This window comes from Haemaphysalis longicornis, unplaced genomic scaffold, assembly GCF_048455015.1.
Source record: "Haemaphysalis longicornis isolate Haplotype H1 unplaced genomic scaffold, Haemaphysalis longicornis Haplotype H1 scaffold_3, whole genome shotgun sequence".
NCBI classification, from domain to species: domain Eukaryota; kingdom Metazoa; phylum Arthropoda; class Arachnida; order Ixodida; family Ixodidae; genus Haemaphysalis; species Haemaphysalis longicornis.
In genome coordinates, this window is record NW_027526335.1 from 95,773,357 (window position 1) to 95,798,024 (window position 24,668).

At 48.7% G+C, this 24,668-nt stretch overlaps 2 protein-coding genes across 2 annotated transcripts in view; one reads left to right on the plus strand and one right to left on the minus strand.

Moving 5' to 3' along the window:
* Positions 1 to 14,881: 14,881 nt before the first annotated feature.
* Positions 14,882 to 15,975, minus strand: LOC144174902 (alpha-aspartyl dipeptidase-like). The gene has a single exon (XM_077703881.1). The coding sequence runs from the start codon at positions 15,721 to 15,723 to the stop codon at positions 14,965 to 14,967; it is 759 nt and encodes a 252-aa protein (XP_077560007.1). The 5' UTR covers positions 15,724 to 15,975; the 3' UTR covers positions 14,882 to 14,964.
* Positions 15,976 to 22,078: 6,103 nt separating this feature from the next.
* Positions 22,079 to 24,668, plus strand: part of LOC144174903 (uncharacterized) — a 59,392-nt gene continuing 56,802 nt past the window's right edge. Inside the window, exon 1 of the mRNA XM_077703882.1 lies at positions 22,079 to 23,864. Coding sequence (XP_077560008.1) covers positions 22,269 to 23,864 — 1,596 coding nt within the window. The 5' untranslated portion in view covers positions 22,079 to 22,268. The remainder of the gene's footprint in view (positions 23,865 to 24,668) is intronic.

Here is a 24,668-nt window from a genome sequence, read left to right on the forward strand (position 1 = left end):
ATAAATCTGCAAACTAAACAAAGGAGGAGAAAGAAGAGCTAAAGGAGTAACGCTCAGAACCACACATTGTTGTGGTTGTGCGTAACCACGTAAATGAAAACGTAACTAATGTAATTAACGTAAATGAAAACAGCTCGTAAGAGATTGAACAAAGAAGTGCCTGTGGACCCGGGACCCCCTCGTTTGAGAGCTGAAGCAAAGCAAAGGACCTGAAGCCCACCCATGCTGAACGGGGCCCTATAATCCGCCTCTTTCACAACCCCACTGCGCATGGCCAAGTCCCTAAGCAGTCCAGTAGGGGCAGCAGACGACATTCCCCACAGCTCCCGCACAAGCGGGAAGGGGTCGTGGTTGTATTTACATCGTTTGATTTTTTGTGTGTGCTCGTTGTGCGCGGAACAATGCCCACAACTTGTGCTGTGTTCCGCTGTAACTCGGAGTGCCGAAAAGGGAACGGTGTCGGCTTGTATCGCTTCCCGTCGGCCGCACGCGATCGGCTACGGCGGCTTGCGTCGCTCGCGTCGGCTCGGGTGTTGGGAACATTAGGCTTCGCATCCTGGCGGATATTTGATCGCTGCTATCTGTGCAACTGCGAATAACAATCCGCAACACAACTTTTCACTACACTGTCATCCCCATTCTCGCATGTGGAACTCTATTTAAGTTATAACTGCCGTTTGAGCGATCGGCGACCAAGACATCTGCGTAGCCTGTTTCGATGCTCCCGCGCAGGTATCGCCATCTCTCGGCCGCTCGGCGCAACGCGCGCCGCGGCGACCGGTCAGCGTATACGCTTGCATCGCGGCAGATATATCTGATCGCCGCTTTTAAAATAAGCCCTGACAACAATCCCTAGCACAATTTTTCACCACACTAACACCTACTTTCTCGCATGTGGAACTTTTTAGCGATCAGATTGATTCAGAAGAGCAGCGACAAGCGCGGTTGCTACCGTGGTCTGCGCCGGTTCGAGCCGCTGAGTGCGCCGAGCTGGCAGGCGCGGCCGGCGTGTGCGCGGACTGTTTCCGAAGGCAGAAAACGCTTCACGATTGCTTGCTTTATCCATTTCTTGCGAACAAAAGCGCAGAATCTACAAATTCAGCTCAGCGATCATCGTAGTTGACCGTGGAGCAAAAACAGTGGGCGGAGCGACGCCGACGACGCATCTCATGCGCGCATCGGGCCGTCTCAAATTCACGCGTACGACTAGTCGTGGCGACAGTCGTAACGATCAGTCGCATGCGAATCGCGTGTACCAATCGTACATGTGTCCAGCGCTTAAAGGCATTTTGCGAACTGCCGGCCTTTGTTGAGCTGGCGATCGCACTTCATGCCAGGCGACTCCAAGTACTGCTCGCTCTGCTACTCGGACGGCACACCGGGCACACGGATCTGTCCGAGATTTCTTTGCCAGCCCTCATTCAGTGATAAGAAGCCGCCTGGTATTATGTGATGACCAGGGGCTGTCATCTTAAGGCGTTATAACACCAACACAGAAGAAAAACTTCGGCTGCTCCTCGCCGTAATGTGGGATTGCCGTGCATACAACGAGAACGCAGCCGGAGGAAACGCCGGCAAACCCTACGGCTTCAACTTCCGCTAGGCACGCTAGGTGGCAGCACACCGCAATGAAAGAGGCGGATTACCTCGGTCACGGTGTAATAATATTCCCTGGGTCTACGCGCGTAGGGAAGGGAAGGTGCAGGGACAGAGCAGCTTCAGCCTCGTCGCTTGCTGACTTCTCAGTCTGCGTGTAGTATCACAAGGCCCACTGTGCTCCTGCCGTTGTTACGTTCTCCCCCTTTCGTCCCTTATCCAACTGCTTCTCATGTAGAGAGCGGCACCCTTCATCAATCTCTTGCTGAAGTCACCGGCCTCCTTTCCTCAGGAATTCATGCTTTCTTCAGACCACTGCTTGTGATGTCGGCACTAGGGGCATTTTTTTTACCTGAACTGGTGCAGATTAGTGCAGTGTCGTGCAGAACAGTGCAGAGTGCTACTGAGGATATCAATTAGTAAAAAAAATGAACATATGCTGCACTGCTTGCACCAGTGCAGCCAGTTCAGGTAAAAAAAATGCCTCTACTTTTGCCTTTCAGCGATTGCAACCCATGGATGTGCCTGTCCGCGTGTGCGCGCTTGTATACGGGAAGCGCCTTTTCAAAGGGTGACCATAGTGCAAAACTTTAGACGACTTCCTCCACATTCGGTAACAACTTACCTTCGCTGGAGCGATCGTGGCCCCCCTCCCGCCCCATTTTTTTCTACAGCGCTAGTCGTGTAACAACTTTTAAAGACGATGCATGGTCTTGGGCTACTTGAACGGGAAAATTTTGTTCTGTCTGTATGTCTGTCTGACTGTCACTCGATCCAGTCAGCCGGCCAAAGTGAAGCGGATGCTGCGCAATATTCTTATATACCCACAGGCAAATCTAAACGTCTAAGTCCGGTGGCAATGTTCATAGTTGTCAACATTGTTGAACAAGAACAAAACATTACGCAAATAAGAGGCAAAAAATCAATCCACACGCGATACTTGCAGTGTTCCTTTACGGATGCTTTATTTTCGCGATAGCAAATGAGATACTATGTGCGCTGCAGAAAAAAAAAAAAAAAAAAACTTCCGTCGCCTGCTGTCACCCGCGCCACTATAACTTCTGGCGGCATTTGAAGAAATCAAGCGGCAACCGTTACAAAAGGTTCCACTAGACCGGTTTCCACGTTCCGCTTGGAACGCACTTGAAGTTAGGAAATGTTCTCTATGTATACGTTGAAGTTGGCCCCTCGATTCACGCGCGTCTCCGCCGTACGGCAGCGCTGAAATCGAGACATTCGACCTGGAGCAGTGAACGCGGTAAATGTAAATTGACTTGAGCAAACCTCTGGCGCGTATAGGCTCCGGACAGCGCCCAGAGGGCGACACGGAGCCCGCGACACCCAGCGCCCCCTTCGGCAGTATGCGCAACACTGGGTCGGTCCCCGCAAGCCGGTACGCTGCTGTCTCGGGGGCGCTCTTCTTTTTGCAGCGCGGATTAAGCATATTGTCACCCCTTTTGCGCTTAAAACAAAATAAGAGATTGTAAAGTAATCCTGCCACATAGTGCATGTGAATGGAGAAGGATTTATTCGGTTGAACTCGCGTATGAGAAGGCATATAAAGGCCGCATAGGCGTGATTCTCAGAAGAGAAACGCTTGTACAGCCTGCCTGCGGGGCAAACCTTTCTCAAGATCAGCATGTTTCGCTTCAAAAGAAAACGTAATTTATATTTTTGACTCCACAAAAGAGGAGGCTTTGTCTGCAAATATATCAGACGTTGCACGATGTTTCCGCGCGGGGTATTCCATCCATGTGAGTGCACTTGCATGCGACTGCAGAACTACGAACTGGACCACACGGGAGTAATTACATATAGGTCTTTGATCCGAATGTGATGCTCCATACATATAACAGTATGAAATTCACGTTTGTTGGGGTATAGCGAAAGTGCGGACGTTAATAAGTGCCCGCGCTTCGCCGAGAAACTTTTGGGCTTCCAGTTGTAGCCCAGTACGTTAGTTGCATTTAAGTAAACACGCCCCCCAAAAAGAAACTCATCACGAGAAGGCTATCACAAGAAATTCCTTTGGGCAGGGATGGTATGGGGAGGGGTAAGCAGAAAATCTAATAGGCGTATCGGAATAAATTACGGAATATTCATATTCGGGTATTTTTTTTTCTCTCCACGCCAACGGGTTCGGCAGGAGACCTCCGTTAGGAAGGAATAGTAGCGCTTTTATTACCATCAACAACTTTTGCAACAAAAGTCATGGGAGAAAAAATTTAGTTCCCTGATTACACCCCTCACTGGTCCGGAGTGACCGCAATCACTACGGATATGATAAATAAAGTTAGTCCTCCTCCTCCTCCTCCCCGAACGCGAAAATTTTTTCCCTGTGTACATATTGTTGCAAATTTGATTGCGGCATGTCTTAGCTCTATTTTTCTTTGCTTTTCAGTGGCTTAGACAACAATTTCATTGTTTCTTTTGCAAGAAGAGGCGGTGATTTTATGCTATCCACATGCTCGCGAAACATTTGGGAACATTAACGCCTATAAGTGTCCGCGCCCCATATGAGGTTATATGTATTTAACTCGGCGGTATAAGCACGTGGAATATATGAAGCAGAGTAGAACCGCTGGGTGATAAAGCTACAGTGCTATAACTGTGCTTGGGGGCCCTCTTTGTTACCAAATTCAGAGCGCAATTATGTGTATTGACCGCATATAACCAGCCTACTAACAAGCTGATCGTACACCACGGCAGCATGTAATCCGCTTGCTTAATGTGGGCCTTTCAAAATTCAGTAACCATGCTCGGTAACTGCGAAAAAAAAAGCAGAGAAGAAGAATCTCGAAAGCGAGGCGACAGCATTTTATCAGTGCCCCGTTCTATTTGGAGGCTTCCCCCGACTGTATAACACTTGCATGACTTTGTTGCACTATGTAGTACATATACGCGCAAATAACGTTATAACAAACGTTTTTTGCTAAGTTGCGTTCACTGGCGCTGAAGGCGGTCGGCGCGGTGGGACCTACCCAGAGTTGCGCGTGTATGTCGCGGCTGGCGCTGCGCTCGCGCGGCAAACTTCGCTGTCCGGAGCCTATACCGGTATCTTGGGAGCAGTGCGACGGGAGAGGAACAGCATGAAAGGTGAGCGGGAAAGCGAAAAGAGGCATTTACTTGTCAAAGGTCGACGAGAGAGAGCGAGAAATATTGTTTATTTACATAGTGGATTAGGGCGCGGTAGGCCGGTCGAGTCACGAGCTCCTTCTGGAGCTGGGGGTCCGAGCGGCCCAACGCCTCCATCCACTGGTCAGGGCAATTAATGGTAGGGAATGGGTCCTCTGCACAAGCCCACATTTGGTGTTAGACCGTCGACGAAAGACTTCTCTTTCGTCAACATTTGCAACGAAAGGAGCAGATACGCGGCCAATTTTTTTGTAACCCCCGTGTCGTCAGACACGCCCTGCCTGTCTTCAACCTGGACCCGCCGCGGTGGCTCAGTGGCTAGGGCGGTGTGCTGCTGAGCACGAGGACGCGGGTTCGATTCCCGGCAGCGGCGGCCGCTTTCCTAATGGAGGCGAAAGGCAAAAACGGCCGTTTTTGGCGAGATTCCGGCGCACGTTAAAGATCCCCACATGGTCAAAATTAATCGAGAGCCATACGGCGCGCCTCATCACCTGCGTTGCGCCGGCGCGTTGAGCCATACAATCAATCAATCAATCAATCAATCAATCAATCAATCAAATGTTTTCGAGATGGGTGAACACGGCTCTTTCTCGCCTTGGCTGCAAGGCACGGCTTACAACACTCCTGATCGCATCAGAGACGTTGTTAGTGGTGTGGCGGTTGACGCGGACGTTCCATCAAGCGCAGAAGCTCCAGCGCAGAAGCAGAGACACGGTTCTACTGATTGGTGATGACTGCCGCGCGAGGAATGAAACTGAGAAACTCTGGTGAAACTAAGAGGAGTGAAATGAAGATAAGGAGTGAAACGAAGTGAACATGAGCTGAATTTACGGTCCTGGCTGACTTTTAACCGAGTCACGGGTACGCTCTGACAGTGAACAAACGTATAGACAGCAACAGATTCCACCTGTCTACTCTTGTCCCCGAGGTCTCGCAAGTTCACTGCAGGGAAACAGCTGCTGCTACATCCCAATAGTGAATGGGCACAGTGACGAAGTAGCCATAGTTCTTTGTTCCAACTCGAGCTCAAGTTATTGAGCGGAAGCGGTGCGAGAAACCAATATGTTCAAAACAATGTTGAAGCCTCAGAATGTGATGATATATGCGTCAGTTTTCAATAAACCTGAATGAATGAACGACTTTATTTACAAACACGGCTGAGGCCCAGTGGGGTTATTGGAAGAATTAGTTTATGAAACCCATTAAATGACGCATATTGTCCGTTTGCGGGCCTTATTAGGGCTGCCAGACCGCTCTCTACACTGCATTGTAAAGACCACTGGTAAGCGAATAGATTCCAATGTGTTCGAGCAGAGTAGCATGGGATCGAAGGAGCTCGAGGTGCGCCGTATTCATCTAAGTCACAAGCATCACGAATTAGGTGCACAGCCTTTGTCAAAATTTTCTAGGCCAAGCCGAAAGTGAGCAGGCCACAAAAAATTCATTGTACAGGTTTATGTCCCCAGCGAGGCTAACGCTTTATGCCGGAAACGTAGAGAAAAACTAATTTATTTACACTAAAAATTCATTTTCCTGTATTTAACACGCATTCAACTGACGTGAAAGGTGTATTTAACTGACACGTTTAAACCTCCTTAGAAACAAGCACCAAACCTGGAACTAACAAATGCCTTGTACCGGGAAGGTATGGCAGATGTTTTCCATGTCAGAATTTTAGGCGTCCGCAACGACGCCGAACGCTGTAGCTCCTTTTTACACACACACACACACACACACATATTTATATATATATATATATATATATATATATATATATATATATATATATATATATATATATATATATATATATATATATATATATATATATATATATATATATATATATATATATATAGTCGTGAAGTGGAGTCCTTAGTTGCTGCAGGAATACGCACAAAGTAGAAGTACGCTCTTCGGAGACTTTATTTCCAACGTTTCGACCTGAGACAGGTCTTCCTCAGGAATCCTCAGGTCTTCCCTGAGGAAGACCTGTCTCAGGTCGAAACGTTGGAAATAAAGTCTCCAAAGAGCGTACTTCTACTTTGTGCGTATATATATATAGCCTGTATTCAATTACTAGGCACGCATGCAGGCAACCATCTGAGTGCGCCGTCACTGGTTTCTTGGGGCTCCGCGGGATGGCGGTACTGGTCCGTGCTACGCGCATGATATGGATCTGACATTCCAAGCTCTAGCCCGCCGAACGCAAAGTAATGCCTCGACTCCAATGTGGGTGCGATTAACAAGTCTGTTGACACCACCCTTGAGAATCGGGTTGAAATGGAGGAGACGACGCACGCCGGTGTTATTTTTTTCTTCGGCGTGCGGCCGCAGTGGCACAAGCCGCGCCATGTCCGTGGCCATTTCAGTGTTGCCAAGCGAAGAAATTTACAGCTAAACTTTTCAATGAATACCACCTATATATATATATATATATATATATATATATATATATATATATATATATATATATATATATATATATATATATATATATATATATATATATATTGCCACGAGCCATGTTTTGGGTCTGTTTGTTTGTTTTGTTTTTGCCGAACGGCTGCGACGGGCTATGTTATCTGTGTTAAGCGTGGGCCAAGTGAAGCGAATGTTCTATTCTTTATGCCGCACGCGTTATCTCTTTTGATAGAGAGAGTGTCGCGAACGTCACCAGCCTAGAATAATCTTCTGTGATCTACAGTGTTTTGGATGCAATTCGACTGTTCGAGAAACCCTCACGCCGAGAGATAAATGTCCGCAGAGCAGACGCTGCGGCGTTCGATTCGCCGACACAAGTCTGCACACGTCACTTTGTTGACTGCTGTTTCGCCGCCTGTGTATTCTCTGAGTTGTTAGGGGAGCACAGTTCGCTCCAATAAACTTGTATTTTTTTTCTTCAAGACAGCTGCGTCGTCTTTGGCTACGTGACAATATACACACACAGGGCTGGTTTCAGGTGGCGTGAGGGGTTAAAAAAAGTAAATAGGTATACACTGAAAAGCACAAAAACGACACTACATTATGTTTAGAAATGCCACGCAAATTTAGATTTCACTCATATTGGAAACAAATTGCCCCGTCTCTGATATGCATCTGCGGAACTACACACGTGACCACTCTGTTGCTTGCGTATACCTGAAGTTACAATGCAAGCAGCTGGCATTCGAACATGGCGTTGAACCCCTCCACAATACCACTTTTGTCGATAGCACAAATTTAATTTCCTGCTAAACAAAATAAAATGCGACATAGAGTGCCACGGCGTTTTTGCTGCCTCGTTGAGTAAAGGAAATTTGTCGTGGGTTTTAATTTGGAATATCCCCGCTCCGACCGGTGACAATGCATGTGTCTTGGCGGGAACAACAAAGTGCCAGGCTCAAAAGCACCTATTCGCCAATTGACAGGCACGGAGTCTGTGACCAAATTAAGGCGGGAATGTAGGTAGAAAGTTTATTCAGCCAGAAATTGAAAAAAAAAAAAGAAATCCCGGGCCATCTCTACTAACGTCAAACTTGGGGAGAGGCGAGGCATGCACTGTATAAAAGTATTCTTGGGCGCCTTGGCGTTTTACCCCACGGAGATGAAACCGTTGGGGGGTAGAGGTATACAGCCTTGCTGTAAGTCTCGTGTCTGATGCACGAAGTGTTCAAGCGCTAGGCGTCGGAAAACGATTGTCCCGGTCTATTAGCACCGTCACTGCATGATCCTACGACGACATGACACGCCGACAGCCCGAGCCCCTAAGGGCTTGGTTCCTAAGGCTAAAAAGTGGGAGGCCTGCTCCGTTCAGAAGGCGCCGAGGCTTGGATGGTCGGATGGGGCAGGCTGCGGCGATCCTGCAGCCGGTCAACGCGCATTCCCGCTGCTCTGGGGTACGTGAAGGGAGAGGAATAGGGTGTTGGGGGCCCAGGAAGACGAGGTGGGCAGTGGTGGCAGGGGCATAACAGTCCGGGAAGTGACAGGTGAAGCGTGAGCAAGAGATGTGGAAGGGGATGGTAGAGTTATGTGCTAGTTCTATTCTTTGATAATATGGGAGATTTCCCGTCAAGCAGAGAAACCCTGAACGCCCAAGACAAACCCTTCGAGCCCCGCTTGCTTCTCTGTCATCCCCCACAGTCGATATATACTTCGGTTCGTTCTTGACCCGCCACTGACCACCCTCCAATGACTGTTTCCAAATTCTACATCAAGGAACTTCTCCATACATTCCGAACTGGGACCCTTAAGTCTGCTGATTACTTCGTATCTTCGTCGATGAGCTGCATTCTCTACTTCGCGGAGTTCCTCGTTTTGCTGCGCGTGACGTTCGCGGTGGCCTTCGTGTGAAAGTGCGTTCATGTCCCTGTGCTGCCGAACATGACGGAAGCGCTCGCAGGAGCACGACTTCGCTCCGTAGCACGATCACGATGTCGTCAGGCACTTGCACGCCTCTGTTCCACGTTCTTCGAATGCACGTTCTCTTCGGGAGTGCGCACAATACGTGGCTACGCCGTATCACAACCCGCGCACGCAAACACATACAAACTCACTCTCTTTCTCTCTCACACACACAGACAGACAGACACAAATGCAGTCGAACCTTGTTATAACGAAGTAGCATCGGGGCAGTAAATTCGTTATATGCAATATTCATTGTGACCGTAGAGGTAAAAAAGGGGTCTTATAAATCGGCATTCTGGCTCGCGCAACAATCCTACACTCTTAGGCAAAAAAGACTAAAAGTTCGTCCTTTCGGGGACTAACGGCCTCTGCCACAATCATTAGTCCCTTTGGGGACTAACTGCGAGGGGACGAACGGTTAGTCCCCCACCCGGATGGTCCGTTCCGATACTCCCCAAGGACGAACTGCGTAGAGTGCAGAAAAAAGAAAAAAACTCCAGGGATCGAACCCCTGACGCCCGGAAATATGCACAAGGAACCCGACGCGCTATCCGCTAGACCACGCCGCCGGGTGCTAGCGCAGGTAGATAATATTCAAGTGTACAGCGTGTAGTTCTGTGCATTGCAACTGCAACAGATCCATTGCAACTGCTGCCTGAATTTCTATCTGTGCAAGCGAACGTGACCGCGTGTCGCGCCTTGCACTTAGCGCTTTGCTAGGTTTAGGGACTATTGCTCAGTTCGATTCGAAGTAGAGCCTCACAACCATAGTTTTTTCTCGTAAATAACAATCAACTCGTCGTCGCCTAGTTGAGATAGGTAGCTGGGCGATCGGACGACTCATTTGTTTCCGCACAAATTAGCGCAAGCTAAGTGCTTTCTTAGTGTTCGATACATATGTTAAGTGCTCTATGTAACGTATGTGAAAGGTGTCGTCTGTGTGAGTGTCAGAATAAGGAAACATGCCATATTTTCCTGCATCGGCGAAAGCGAATTCGGTATTGCTTAGCCTGAATTCTTCAAATTCGCGTCGCTAGACGATTGCGACTGAGAAATGCAAGCGGGTTTTACAGCAGTTGCAGCATTGTCATAGCTTTGGTGCCCAAGGCAATTATGTAGTGTAAAAGATAACTTCGAGACGCTTACCTGTAGCGAGCATTTTTGTTTTGCAGTTGTCATCAGCAACATGCGTTTTTTCTCATCTGTTAAACATATACATATTCATTACGCTCAGGAATCCACTTTTGCTATTGTCACTAATTTTTGCGTTACTGTTAAGGCGCTTGAAAGCTTTAATTGTCCGTTATTACCTTGCACGAATCGTATGCAACACAGCGTATCAACATAACCTCGCCGAGAAGCGTATGGCAATCGCGCTTCGCCGCTCCTTGCCATTACCCGCCGCTCTACTAACCCTAGGCGATTTTCTTATAACTAACATCAATAGTTTCTCCCGTGGCACCATCTAAAGCACCCAGTGACTGCAATGGCTTGTGTTTTGGAAATATAAAACTGTTCGCAGACATATGCGCGAAAGGGCAACGACGACGCCATTAGGGGATTAACGACGCAGCAAAGGGACTAACTGCATGCGTTTCGTCTTCCCGTTACTCCTTATAGATCGGCGGGGACGAACAGTTAGTCCGCATTTATGCACACGGCACGTTCTCTGCCGCAGATACTCCCCTTGAAGATGAACGGTCACCCGCGAAGACTAACGGCTGTATTTTAGTCCCTATTTTAGTCCTTTTTGCCTAAGAGTGTAGATAAGAAAACGTAATGTTCTAGGCTTCGCACCCACTATAAACGAGGCAATCCTTATCTGTCTTCTTGTGGCATTTTAAACTAAACAGACCGGAACGTGAGGTCGTGAAATTACAACACAACAAAGTTCGTTCGGCAAAACAGGCCTGCGTTCTTGTTTACTTGAAGGAGGATGTGGCCATCACCTGGTGGCTTTTCACAGTTTGAGTGGAACGAAGTTTTTCAATGTCCACGCAATTAAGGGCCATTTCTACTTCTGCAGTTTTTCAAGCTAGTAAAAATGATTGTTTTGTACTATTTTTTTCTTAAATTTTGCTATTAATATGCTAGCTGTCGAGTTTTGAGCCTCGCGGAAACCACATATTTCTTCGTTACAGCCGATATCGCGTGGCTCTCGAGGTTTCGGTTTCGTTATAAGAAGAGTAGGTGTCATTGAAATGAAGCGTGAACAACAAACTTCGTATTTAGTTCGCTATATCCGATAATTCGCTATGTCAGTGTTATCCATTACCAGGTTCGACTCCTATCGCTGTTGCGCTATGCCCTTCACTGTTGAAATTGCTCTTTGTTCAGAAGGTCCCGCGAATAGAGCCGGGATTGCTGTGTTCAGCCACTTTCGAGGAAGACGAAGTTTTTTGTGGCGCATGATTTTTTGTACGCGGGAGCGCTCCTTTTCTGGCCAATCCCCCCCAAGTTGGTATGAGCCATATATCTTCTGGCCCCCCCTCCACGGGCACGATTGTATCATTGTGAATGCTCGGCCAGTGGCTCCACTGCGAAAAGGAATAGTAACGGTTGACCCTGGGTTACTTAGAGCGCATTTGCGCTCTGTCCCCCGGCGGAGGCTAGTGTCGCTGCCTCGCACACCTAACGCTGACCCTGCACGTATGATAGGCGGTTCCGGCATGCTTCTCAAGGGGAAAAAATATCTTGCCGAATGCAATTGACCGCCACATTTAATAACGTGAAATCCACCAACCGGTTTCACTTAAATCAAACTATGGGTATTGCTCACGAATTTAGCCTTGCCGTATCATATCCAGAGTGCGTTTGTGCAGATAGTTTCGTTTCTTCCTGCAGCATTATGTTCTTGTTTTGTTGTCATAGCAATGCTATACATGCCAAACTCAAATATATCACCGGCATGGTCCGCCTGTCAGAGACACGGTACGTCAATGACAAACCAAATAAAAGATGACTTCGCGTGGTGCGCCATGTGTAACGCCGAAGTGCTGTATTTATCGTTGTAAACTTGAGTGGGATGTACCCGTACCGACCGCATGATCCCCAACTATTGGGCGCCCCTGTCACCACCCCTGGAGGTATACCAAGAGCTGGCCCATTCTTTCGGCATTCAACGAAACTTTAGAAATTCTCTGCACTTTACAGCGAAGCCGTAACAACACCTGGCGGCGGTCGATGTCTATCCGTCTACGCGTCGCCCGGATATAGAAAAAAAAAACAATTCGTCTTCAGTCTGTTGCGAATGCTCTGTCGCTGTCAATATAAGTAGGTATCATTAAAAAATGCTGAAATTGGCGGCTGAGACGACTCTGTCATTACGCCGAATTTCATCTCTTTGTCCTACATCACTGGTTCCCAGTGAAGTTGCAGATGTTACAAAATTCTTGGCTACTCTGAACAGTTGGCCGTGTACCGAGAAGGAACAGTTGCAGGAAGGCTGCGTCTAGAGTCCCATCCGACGGCACTATAACCACTCCACTAAAGCGACGTCCACTGACTTGTCCCAATAAAATATCCCGTCTGGCACTACACCGCTTTCCCTGACGTAGCTTAACGTAATCTAACAAACGAACCTTCACGAACAAAAGGCAACCATTTAAAACGCCGAAAACTAACCTAAGCATGTGAAAATTACAATTCAAAGTGAAGATGTAAAAAAAAAATAGAGGAGGCAAAAGCCGGGTTCGAGCCACCGTTTCCGGTATCAGGAAGCTAGGAGGGAAACCTCTACATCACAACAGCAGACACTTTGGTCGGTGCTAGCATAATCCTAAAAATTCGAATGTCGGCGGACGGCAATCTAGCCATGGCTGCAGCACTGAGTTAAAGTGCCGTCGGACGGCCCTTTAAACACTTCGTTGCAGAAAGTTTGCAACTCTTGCTTTATCGAAACTATCCTGGAACGAATAATATGACGATTGGCCGCTAAGGCGACTCCACCGATAGGCCGAGGTTCATCTACCTTTCGTAACTACGTAGTTCAGTGAAATTGTAGCTATACCCGCCGTGGTGGCTCAGTGGCTAAGGCGTTGCGCTGGCGAGCACGAGGTCGCGGGTTCCATTCCCGGCCGCGGCGGCCGCTGTTCTGATGGAGGCGAAAAGCAAAAACGCTTGTGTGAACGAGATTTCGGCGCACGTTAAAGATCAGAAGGTGGTCGAAATTAATCCGGCGCCCTCCACTACGGCGTCCACTACGGCGCGCCTCATCGTCTGCGTTGCGTCGGCGCGTTAAACCCTACAACCAATCAAATTGCAACTATTGTGAAATTCTCGCCTGCTGTCAACACATTGGCTCCTTTGGGACGGAAACGGACAGCCCCAGGTTTGTCCCACAGAATAATACCTTAGTCCTTCCCAGTTTAATGCAATTTACTCGAAATAGTCAAACGCAAACTACAAAAGAAAAGTTTCGTTTCGTCTGTAGATGCGTCGAATAAAGCAATATACACCACAGCTTCGCTGTTCGTCCTTCTTCACTGAGTGGAACAGCTGATGAAGTCCCCGCTTCCCTTTCCCTCCCTCTCCATTAGTTTTTTTTTCCCATGGCAACCAGTGGCCCCCCTTTTCGAGTTAAAATTTCTACCACTCTACTTCGTTGAGAACCGTCAGTTAACGGATAAATAAAGTGGGCGTGGTAACTCCTGAGTAAGGAGAAAAAAAAAATACCCATGGTCCTTAGTGGTGCAGGGTGGTAGGTGATTCGGTCGTCAGTAATGACATAACATAAAAAGTTTACAATTAGTGAACGAAATCTCAAAGCACTGTGTGCGCATTACCCTTATTGTCGTAGCTTTTAAGCGTAACGAAAATGTAAAAAAAACACACACCAATACGTGAAAAAACATGCAGTGCGAGGAAGAAAGGGAGGGATGATGCGCAGCTGTTTGCGGATAATTAATGACTCCAAAACCTGATCGTGGTGCGTGGAGTCAGCTTTTGACGCGGATGAAAATTATGGGCTGCGACCTTCTACTCAAAAGAACATGCATACTATTAACACCAAGGGGAAAAAAAGTGCAGACCCAGGTGCACCAGCCTAAAGAAAAAATGGGGCCACTGTATAAGGCAGTATGAATTGCATGTTATGTCTTAAAATCAGACATAATGCAATATACATTATACAGTGACCGCCTAAGCCAGTAGATCATGTTAAGCAAGCTGTCAGCAAAAAAAAAAAAAAAAAGGTTTGTCAGAAGCACCGAGAATCATTACATTTTCAATAGGGCGAAAAGCGAAAACGACGGTGTGTTCGAGATTTCAGCGCACGTTCAAGATCTCCAGGTGGTCAAAAATTAATCCGGAGCCCTCCACGACGGCACGCGTCATCGCCTGCGTAGCGTCGGCGCGTTACACCCCACAATCAATCAAATCATTTTATATCGCTTTCTGAAGAGTTATCTGCGTTGCAGGGTTCCAAACTCACAACTGGCTGATAAGTTTTCGCATTCACTTTTTACATACCTCTCTCACTAAAGCTTCATTTCAGCGAACGTATGATTAGTTCAAATACTCATTTTCACGCAGACCGGGTATTTTCGAGAGGCCGCAAGCACAGTGGCTATTTAATAACGCGAATAAATCTCACTGCAGCTGCTCGTGCACAGAATAAGCATCGCAAAAGAAACTACACGTCGCCGGAAGCACAGCGCGACAATAATTTTTCAACCACATGCAAATAGGAACTATCACCTGCTATCACGCACGTTAAACACTACGCTCACTGACTCGAATAAACATTTGCATAAACTAGTACGAGCATGCTGTACTGCTGCATTTATTCACCAAGCTCGGTTTTGGATAGGATAAAAAAATAACCGCCCACTTTTCAGAGTTTTCCCTCTAGGCTTTCTTCGCATCGGTCAGCAGGAAGCTCATGTCAGAGCCGGGCTTGCAGTACACCGGATCGGCGTTATCGGTGAACAACTTGGCCGATTTGTTCAACAGCACAGCAGTGTCGCCTTCGACCCTCAGGATAGCGCCTTCCTTCATACCGAGCACCGGCACGTTGTTGCCCACCTCGAGGTACTCCTGAATCCTCTGATCCCTGGTCTCGCCCATGTGCTTGCTGTCAGGGTCGGTCTCGGTGTAGTGCGGGTTGATGTTGAATGGGACCAGCCGCAGCGCGACGAACGTCGGCGGGTACAGGATCGGCATGTCGTTCGTCGTGCAGATGTTGATCGTGGCGACGTTCGTGCCGGCGCTTGCGCCCATGTACGGCATCCCGTCCTGGAGGCAGCGGATGCGAATCGCCTCCGCCGTGTTCGTCTCGTACAGCGACCTCAGCAGCCTGAACGTGTTTCCCCCGCCGATGAAGATGCCCTGGGCCATCTTCACCGCGCTCACCGGGTCCTGACACTCGTGGATGCTGTCCACCTCGAAGCCCAGGTCGCCGAGTCGTGCCTTCACCTTGGAGGCGTAGGAAGCGTGGTCCTTGTGCGCGTACGGCACGAACAAGATCCGCTTCGTCTGCGACTTCTTGAAGAAATCCTTGACCTGTTCGGCGGCGAACTCGAGGAACTCGCCGTTGTACATGGTCGAGTTAGAGAGCAGGAGGAGCCTACGTGGGGAACCCATGGACGAGGATGATGACGACGACATTTCAGGGCAGCGCACGCACACACACGATGGCGGGTCGTCGTCGAGGGGGCGTTTAGCGGCAGCTAGGATAAGTGATAGCCTGCGCGCAGAAAATCTATTCCACCCATATCACTCGCACCAAACAATCGGCCGACTCGGCACTCCGAGAGGCACGCCCGCCGCGCCCGCCGGGCCGGCAGTGGAGCTCGGCCGAGACGCTCGCAGTAGATTGATCAATGAGTGGACAGATGGCAGCACCATACCGTCGTCTGCGGTCTGCGTCGTTTGCGAAGCATTTGGGCGAGTGGCAGCACATGCACACTGCATTTCTCTACCGCTTACTATTTCCACTGCTAGGTGACGCTAGTCATACCGTGAGACACAACGTTGGTGAGACCGTGGTTCTAAACGTTCTTTTCTAACGGCGGCCTGAAGAGAAATTTGAACAGGTTGGCGGTAAATGAATTTCGGCGGCCTGTACCATGTTTCTTCACTCATATGCACACTTCGAAGCCGTACAACGTGTAAACGGATAGAGAAAGTAATTCACTGCTTCGAATCGAATCCTTGCAGCAATTATATTTCCACAAAAGGCGGTTCGATTATCCACCAGAGTGGAGGATCGGCGCCCTACGTGGCTGTATATAAAATGGCAAAGGGAGAGGGCTAACGAAAAAAGAATTGATGCACAGAACAAGTGGTTTTCAACGGTACGGATGCTGCAGCATTTACCCTTTCGGAGAAAGAAACGTAAAAAAGAAGAGAAAGATGCCGCACTGGGAGAAAGCGTCGAGGTCTCTTGCTATAAACAAAGTAAAGTTCAAGAGCCAAAAATGTGGTAACCTATGCCTTAAGGCGTACATGTCCGATAAAAAAAGAGCAAAATCGTGAAACATCACGTTAAAGTCTATTTCTTCACTTCAGTGTCTGTATTTTGAAGCGAATTAGTTGGATCGGCTTCTTGGTTGGTTGGTTGGTTGCTGGGGGATTGGCCAAGTCATATTTTGTGAAATGGTTAAGAAATCAAACTACGGGTAAATAAAACTGTCGAGAATATGAAAGACATGATGTTAACAATTTTGAGAACCCAAGGAAAAGAAAACTATAACATACTGACGCAAAAACCGATACTACACGTACCAGAAAAAGATAGTACGATCGAGATGTGTTTTAACAGGGCAGGCGACCTGATTGTGAAATAAAAGCGTGAAGGGTGCGACAGACATCCCCGTGGCAGAAACCTAAATCCGATGCCCCAAATGACAGCAAATTCGAACCGACAAGGAAAGAACCAGGCGCCGGAGGGGAACCTCCAGGAATGGATTTCGGAGAGAGGAGAACCGCCGGCAAGACAGCAGGAAATGTTCAATTGTCTCCTCCTCTTGACAAAACTCGCATATGGACGAAGGCACTATGTCTGCGCGGTGAAGGTAGAAATTCAAATTAGGCACTCGGCAGCGAAAGCTGGTCAATGTGACCTCGCACAATCGCAACTGCACAACGTCACTCTTCCACGAATACCGGAGGTGCTCAATTTCGGGGCAGCCAGAGATACTGTCGGGGGGCAAGCTGTCCAGCGAGCTATACCTGCGAAACCGGGATTCAACAACTTGGGCTATGGGTGACACAGCATCAACCAGTGGTCCATTCAATGCCACACCTGCCAGATAATCAGCGGTTTCATTAAGGTGGATACCCCTGTGTCCTAGAACCCACACCAGGCGGATTTCTTGTACATAGGATGGTACGAGCATCGAGAGCGTTCGGCGAAGAGGGGTAAAACTTGGAGTAGATAGGGTGGAGCAGACTGAAAGCGAGTCTGTCACAATAAGCACTTTCGAATGGTCTCCATTGAGCTTTCTAAAATCAAGGGCAATCGCCAAAAATTCTGCGAAGAATACTGTTGTGAAATTGGGTAGCCGCAAAGAAAATGACCAGTCAAGTACAAGAGAAAAGATACCTATACCAGCCTTTATTTCCTGAACACACGCATCTGTGGCCACAACCACGTGGGTGGAAAACTTCTCTAAATGGGTGATTAGAAGACCAGATATCGTCTTCTCCGGCAAATATTTGGAATTTGAGGGGGAAATTTTATCAAAATCAATTTCCACCATCGCATTTCGAGGTTCAAAGGAAGGAATCGAGAGAATGTTGATGTTTAATGTGGCCAATAGAGACTGTGCAAGCACCACCTGTGGGCGTTTGTACCTGGGCCATGGCTGAGCGAAAAAAGACGATGGGGAGTGAACGAAGACCACTTGCGACCTTGAAATAGGCAATTCCATTGCACGAAGGTATGCCTCTACTGTTAACACCTTGAATCTGGGAATCAGAGGAAGGATGCGAGCCTCCCAGTATAATACCCGAATAGGGACGCACTTCGGTAATCCCAAACACAAGCGCAAAGCTTGTCGTTCTAGTTTAATCAATGGACGTAGCTTATAAAACGGACAACTTGAAAAAAGGATGGAGCCGAATTCTAGAATAGGTAGAACGTATTGTCTGCTACGCCATGTTCGCGCGTTCTTCACTTTTATTTCTGCATCTTACGGCACGAATTGCGTCAGCAAGCAGACTAGCACACGTCATGAAATTAGGGGTGTGTGCGGGGGTGTGCACCTGTCCTACTCCCGTGTTATCACGTTTAAATGTGACGGGGTGCGCACTATTCCACGGCATTTTTGTTTCCAATTCCTAGTTTCGCGAAATTTATGAAGCGGGCAATCTAGCCCCTCAAAACTCCCGATTCTTGCGCAATCCCATATGTAGGCATGTTGTACGAAAAAAGCATTTTTTTTTTTGAACAGGGCCAAAGCACTGTTAATCCGGCCCTGGTTATATGTCTTTTATCTATTGATTTATTTACTTACTTATTACAAGTGCCCGAATTGCTAATTAAGCACTGTTGTAAGGGGATTGCAGTAAACAAATACAAGCAGCAAATTAAACCAAACTAAAATCATACATGATAGAAAATAATTTTTAACTAAAATTATACATAATCGAAGAGGAACGTAAAAACTTACAACACAGCATTGTAAGAAAAGTACAAAACGCAAGAGTAAAACGAAAGCATACATAACCAAACATAAACCACAAAGGGAAGTACAGAGCACAGGGAATACATGTAAAATATATGGGTTATTTCATCTACTCAAAATCTTGGTAATCTTATTTATTTAGGCGACTGTAACCCACACAAAACATCCAGCTCTCATCTCTTTTCATGTCAAAAGGAATGGGTAATACTCACAGGCCGGGGGAAGATTTTTTGTACCCTTGCGGAGCGCTGCATCCGCTTCCTCTTAAATGACTTGCAAGTTGAACTTGCGGTATACAGCAGGACCGCTGGTGGTTGTGGCTGGCTTCACCGATGTTGATGCGATGTTTGATTGTGATTGCTTCATGCAGTGAGCGGTTGTGAAAATCTAAAATGTATCAATAACAAGACAGCAGATGTAGAAGTTCGCGGCCATGAGCTGTTGTTGATAGGTCAGTAGATTTGTTATCGTGGTTGTTGGAATGGTCAGGAGTATCGTGGACGGTCATCGCTGAAACGTTGTAGACGCCGAGACGGCAAAATCGTTGCAAGCGACATACCCTTCGGAAGAAATAGCGACTGTAAATCAACCATGATGAAGGGCGATTCAACGCGATGGCCAGTTACCGTGACGATAGTGTGAAGGAGGGCCGCGCTGCGTGTCAGTAGCACGTCAACAACTGCGGAAACCCCTGTACGCCGGCCGTAACATGGAAGCATGGATCAATGGTGTCCAGGTAGAAGACTTGCGCTACCTGGACACTGCTGACCGAGTATGATCAGCGGAAAAGAAGCGTGGCTTGCTAACAATTTGTCGATGGTGAAAGTCGCTTGATGTGGAGTACACACATACATAGAAGAAGAGAAAGAAGGCTATTTATTGAAAAGCAGAGTTTTGCCGGCGTTTACAATCGCCTACATGCTCCTCTGCTCAGGATTGCAAGTGTAGGGGAAAAAAGGTCCTAAAAGGGTGGGCCGCAAAAAATCAACTACCTCTCCGTCGAAACGAGAACGATGGGAGAATGCGAAGCTTTCCAAAATCAAGTCCAACACCAAATGGACCAACCCATGGAAGCGAGCGGACCCTATTTGAATGGTGCTTACATTATAATGAATTGCACGTTCCGTCACGGCCGGGCTATAGAGCGGCGGCGTGCGCGAGTTGGTCACATCGCGCGCCGCCGCTCCAGCCCGGCCGTGGTTCCGTCTTATGTGGCTTGATCTACCGCGCGAATCTCCTATTGGTAGAGAGTATGACGCAAGAGTGTGTGCTCTTTATGCGAACACCTGTTTCTTATTGAGACGGTTTGCTGCACTGCGATTCCGCTCTCTAGTGCTTTACTGACACAAGCATTCCATGGCTTTCCCTAGCGTTCAACCATCGTCTTCGTTTGACGGAGGGTTGCATTGTCTGTCTGCTTTTGCACGTCCATGTACCCCTCTCCAAATACCACTGATTCGACCATGCCGGAATGGCTTCTCTTCGAAAACAAGGCCTATGACGCGGCGGCCATCCGGAAGAGTGCCACTTCCCCCCATAGAGGGTGGCAAAGGATGGGGCTAAGTTCTTTGCGGAAAGTTAAGTAGAAGTTTGCGACAACTCCTTGCTAATTGTCTGTTTTGCCTCAGTTCTTGCTAATTGTCTGTTTTGCCTCAGAGGGTGTTATGGGCGTGTTTATTGCTTCCTTAATACCCTCCGACACTTTCGGAATGTGTTGCAGTATTTTCTCTGGGACGGGTTCGGGGTCTTTGTCGTCGCTGCAGAACCTGGAAAAACAGTAGGAGAAGGTCAAGCTACTTCCCCACTCCCGCAGGCAAGCACACCACGGGGTTCAACTTCGGAAATACTTTTTTTTTTTTTGAACAGTGCACTCCCTTTCAAAGGCCCGAAAAAAGTTTTGATAGTTGTTGCCTCGCGCTCAACCTACAACTCTCGACTACGGACCAGAGATACCCCGAAGCACCGCCCCATCTCGTTCCTTAGTTCTTGTTTTTACGAGTTGTATGTCTTTTGGCGATTCTCCGCGCTGTTCCTCTTTGCTCTCGATGAGACCGCGAAGGGTGTATAAAAGATTGCGCTCCTTGGCTGTGCCTCCATTCTGCCTATGTTTATTGCCACATGCTTGACCCTTTTCTTCAACTGTTCTCAGGCGGCAGTGTCTAGCAGCTAATTTAGGATTTTGTATTTTTTGGTAATTTTTTCGGTAAACAACGTATTTTTTAAAACAGTGCCATTCATTACCAAACGCTAATTTGAGTTTGGAACCGCAGAACTGTGGCTGAGTTGGACGGCGCAAGTAAGGAGACCGTGGTCGGAGAAGAGGTCTGGTGTGACTCGTCGCTGAGCATCTGCGATAACAAATCCCCGTGAGCATATACGCGGTCCAACAAGGCATGCAACCGGCTGCGCCAACCCGTATAGTGTGCTACGTTCAATGCCTGCTTTAATCCACCAAGTCGCAGCTTTGCAATACGGACTTCAAAATTCGCGCCGACGGCTCCACCTTGCCTCTGCTTCCCAACCTGTCTCTAGCATTTAGGAGCAGTCGAAGTTGCCCCCAAGCAAATCATTTTCGGGGACTGACAGGAGAGGCCGGAGCACATCAAGGAGAGGCAAAAGCATTCTTTCTGTACCTGGGGCCAGCGAGAACTGAATAATCAGCTATCTATTAAATCGAGATTACTAGGTAACTAAATATTGATGCCGCAAAATTGAGCTGCACAAACCTTTGGAAAAAAAAAAGCGCTACGATCTTCTAGATGGCTTAAGAGTTCAGTGAATTCGCGATCCCAATTCAGCTCCCAATGTCGTAAAGGCAGCCTCTTTCCTTCTTTCTCTTATTACCAATGTTCCCATTCCACTTCCGATGCTGACGGCCTTCCCGTGGCCCAGGAGAGGCCCGTGACGATTTAGCAACCAAGCGACAGGGAAGTGAAGCTATAATCAAGCGCCCTCCAAATCGCTTCCTCCCATATGGTTCCTCTCAGGCGCCCCTACATTACATCACACTTCGATCTGCGTCGACGCGTGAAGGCGCCACGCCGAGCAGCGAGAGTACACGTCGTCGCGGAACATGACGCAGCCACGTCTCCCCGCTGTGGCCAGGGCCAGCCGGCGACGGGGCGCAATCGCAGCATGCCACGGAACGGCGGGCGAGCGTTTAGAGGGCGCTGGCATCGCCGCCCACTGTCTCTTCCATCCATTGAGCAGGCCGCTCGAAGGACCGCCACCGGGGACTGATGCAGCAGCACTGTGCTGCCACCGCCGCTGGCATGTCTGAATCCAAAAATACCTCGCCTCCTCGGCCGGTCCTAGGGCTGGTATTTATGGATCCCTTCTGCCAAGGCGTCCTGCGCGCAAGCCGCGGCTTCTTCGCCTTCCCGTGCTGCAAGCGAAATGGTGCCGCCTTCTCCGCGCCGGCGGCGTGGTGCGGAACTTGCAAATGTGACGATGCGTCGCTCTGTGAGCACGTGATAGCCGTCGGTCGTCGCCGGTATGATGTGAAAGTGAGGCGGCCGAACAATGAGTGCCGGGGAGTGCCCCGGATTTGTGCCCCATTTCGCCAAGGCCTCGAGGTGCAAGCGCTGTTTCCGCGATGTATCCGAGCACGGCAAGTCACCGGCGGCTTCGACGGCTCCACCAGGGCCTGCTGGCAAGGCGGCCAGTCAAGCGGGGAGACAGCCCGTTCAGAGTGGCAAGGACAGCGGTTCAAAGCCCCAAAATACACCTGCTGCCGCTTCGACGACGAAGCCGAGCCCGTCTGGCGCAGCAGCGGCAGCTGGAGAAACGAAGGCCGCAAAGGCAGCGGCGGCGCCAACAACAGGAAACAGCCCGCAGGACGACGCTAAAGCAGCAGTGCGGCGCAGACGTACCGTGGACGAAAATGCTACCGAGGAGGGAGAAACAACCAGTGTCAAGCTGAGAAGGCGACGGCCACTTTCCGCTGGAAGCAGCGAGGACGTTGAGAACGGCAGCTCCAAGCGTAACTCTATCGGGTCGTCGTACAAGAGCGATTCAGAGTCGTTAAGCAGTGACAGCGACCAACGCTCGACAGCCGCCAAAGACAAGGAGCGAAGACGCAGCAGCCAGCGCATTAAGATTGTGGAAGCGCAGGAGGTGGAGAAGAGCTCATCCCCCGCGCTGCCCACGGACACCGCGACGGTCGCGTCTCCGTCCGCCGACGTGGAGTTCATCCTAAAGGTAAAGACGACCGCTAGCCAACAAAAGGAAGACCGCTACGATGACGATGACGATGACGACGATGACGGAAGCGTGGCGCTCACGGAAACGACCGAGACCACGGACACCACGTTGGCCTACTACGACAGCTACGAGGACATGGAGAACAGCGTGGCCAAACTCAAGAGTCAGCTGGCCGCGGCCGAGGACAAGATCCAGAGGCTAGAGAAGGAGAAGGTCGAGCAACAAAAGAGAAGATCCGAGCTCACCGAGTCCGACAAGAAGACGTTAGAGAAGACAGCGTCGGAGATCCTCAAGCTGAGGTCTAAGAACAACGAACTCGAGGCCATCAACGAGGAACTGAGGGACGACAACAAATGCCTGAAGCTAGAAGTGAAAGAATTGCAAGAGGAGGTCGACAAAAAGAACGCGGACGAGGATGCCAAAAAGGAGGCCGAGACGCTGAGGGTGAAGCTTCAGCAGGCCGAGAGCCTGTGCGAAGAGCTCATGGAAGAAAACGAGGAGATTAAGAAGGAGGTCCAGGATCTGGAGGAGCAACTAGAGGAACTTCAGGATTCATACAGGGAGGACCAGCAGTCCGAGTACCAGGACCTCAAGAAGGAGCTGGAATCCACGTCCAAAAACTGTCGCGTGTTGCAGTTTAAGCTGCGCAAGGCCGAGAGGCGCTGCGAGCAGCTTGAGTTGGAAAGAGGGCAGCTGGACGACAAGGTGGCAGATTTGCAGAAAACGGCGACAATCGAAGTCGACAAAACAAGGATGAAAGTGCTCGAGGACGAGCTGCACGTTGCCAACCAGTTGTCGGTTAAGCTCGCTACGGAACTGGAGGTGCTCAAGGATGCTAAAACCAAGCTGGAAATGGATAACGCGTCACTCAAGAAGCAGCTGAGTGGCGGTGCCAAGGGCGTAACTGTAAGCCAAGTAAGTACACACGACCAAGTGCTCATGGTATTGTGTCCCCGCCATGCTGCGTCACAGCGGCGCGTGCGAGGCCAGCCCACTTCCCGCGTCTAACCCAGTCTTCCGCCAGGGAATCCCCATTAGCGCTGGGACCTGTGCCAAAGGTTGTTCCTCTATAGGATTAGAGCGGCTGAAGGAGTGTCGGGCGCATGCGGACTAGATGAATCGGTTCATTACGGAATTTTGCTGGCTCGTCATACTAAAACTTGCAAAAAGAAATTTCAAGAAACAAACCTGGAATTATCACAGCGTGGTTGCTAAGGCAGCGTGTTAAAAGGCGCAAGCTTATCGGAACACAACCCAACTGTCAATACAATCTGTTGTTAATGGCTGGCGTACGATGTTTTGAGCAGCACCGTTGTACATTTGTAGCACGGAATGGGCAACTTTCAATCTAGCCCGCAGTAACCTACGTATGTTGTCAGCTAACTGTAGCATAACGACAGTAGTTACGTTGCTTAGAAGAAAAAGATATATTAAAACACCAGAGAAATAGATACTGCACGTTGCGGTTCCCATAAGCGTGAAACGCCTTTCTTGGGTTTATGTAACTATCGCATGTTAATCTTATATCTTTATCTTCAGTCCAGGAAAGGGAATAATTTTATAAGGAAAAAAAGAAAGAGAATAAATAGATTTGTGAAGTTAAGGAAGGAAAGACAAAGCCAGGACTTGTTTATGTACGTCCCCGTGGTTCCTCGCAAGAAAACCGTAACTGTATCATTTTTGTTGTTGCCAATTTTAATGTTTATAAAAAAAAAATCA

Bases quoted from the DNA above. Each gene is read 5' to 3' on its own strand.
- LOC144174902 (XM_077703881.1), bottom strand. From the start codon at position 15,723: ATGTCGTCGTCATCATCCTCGTCCATGGGTTCCCCACGTAGGCTCCTC.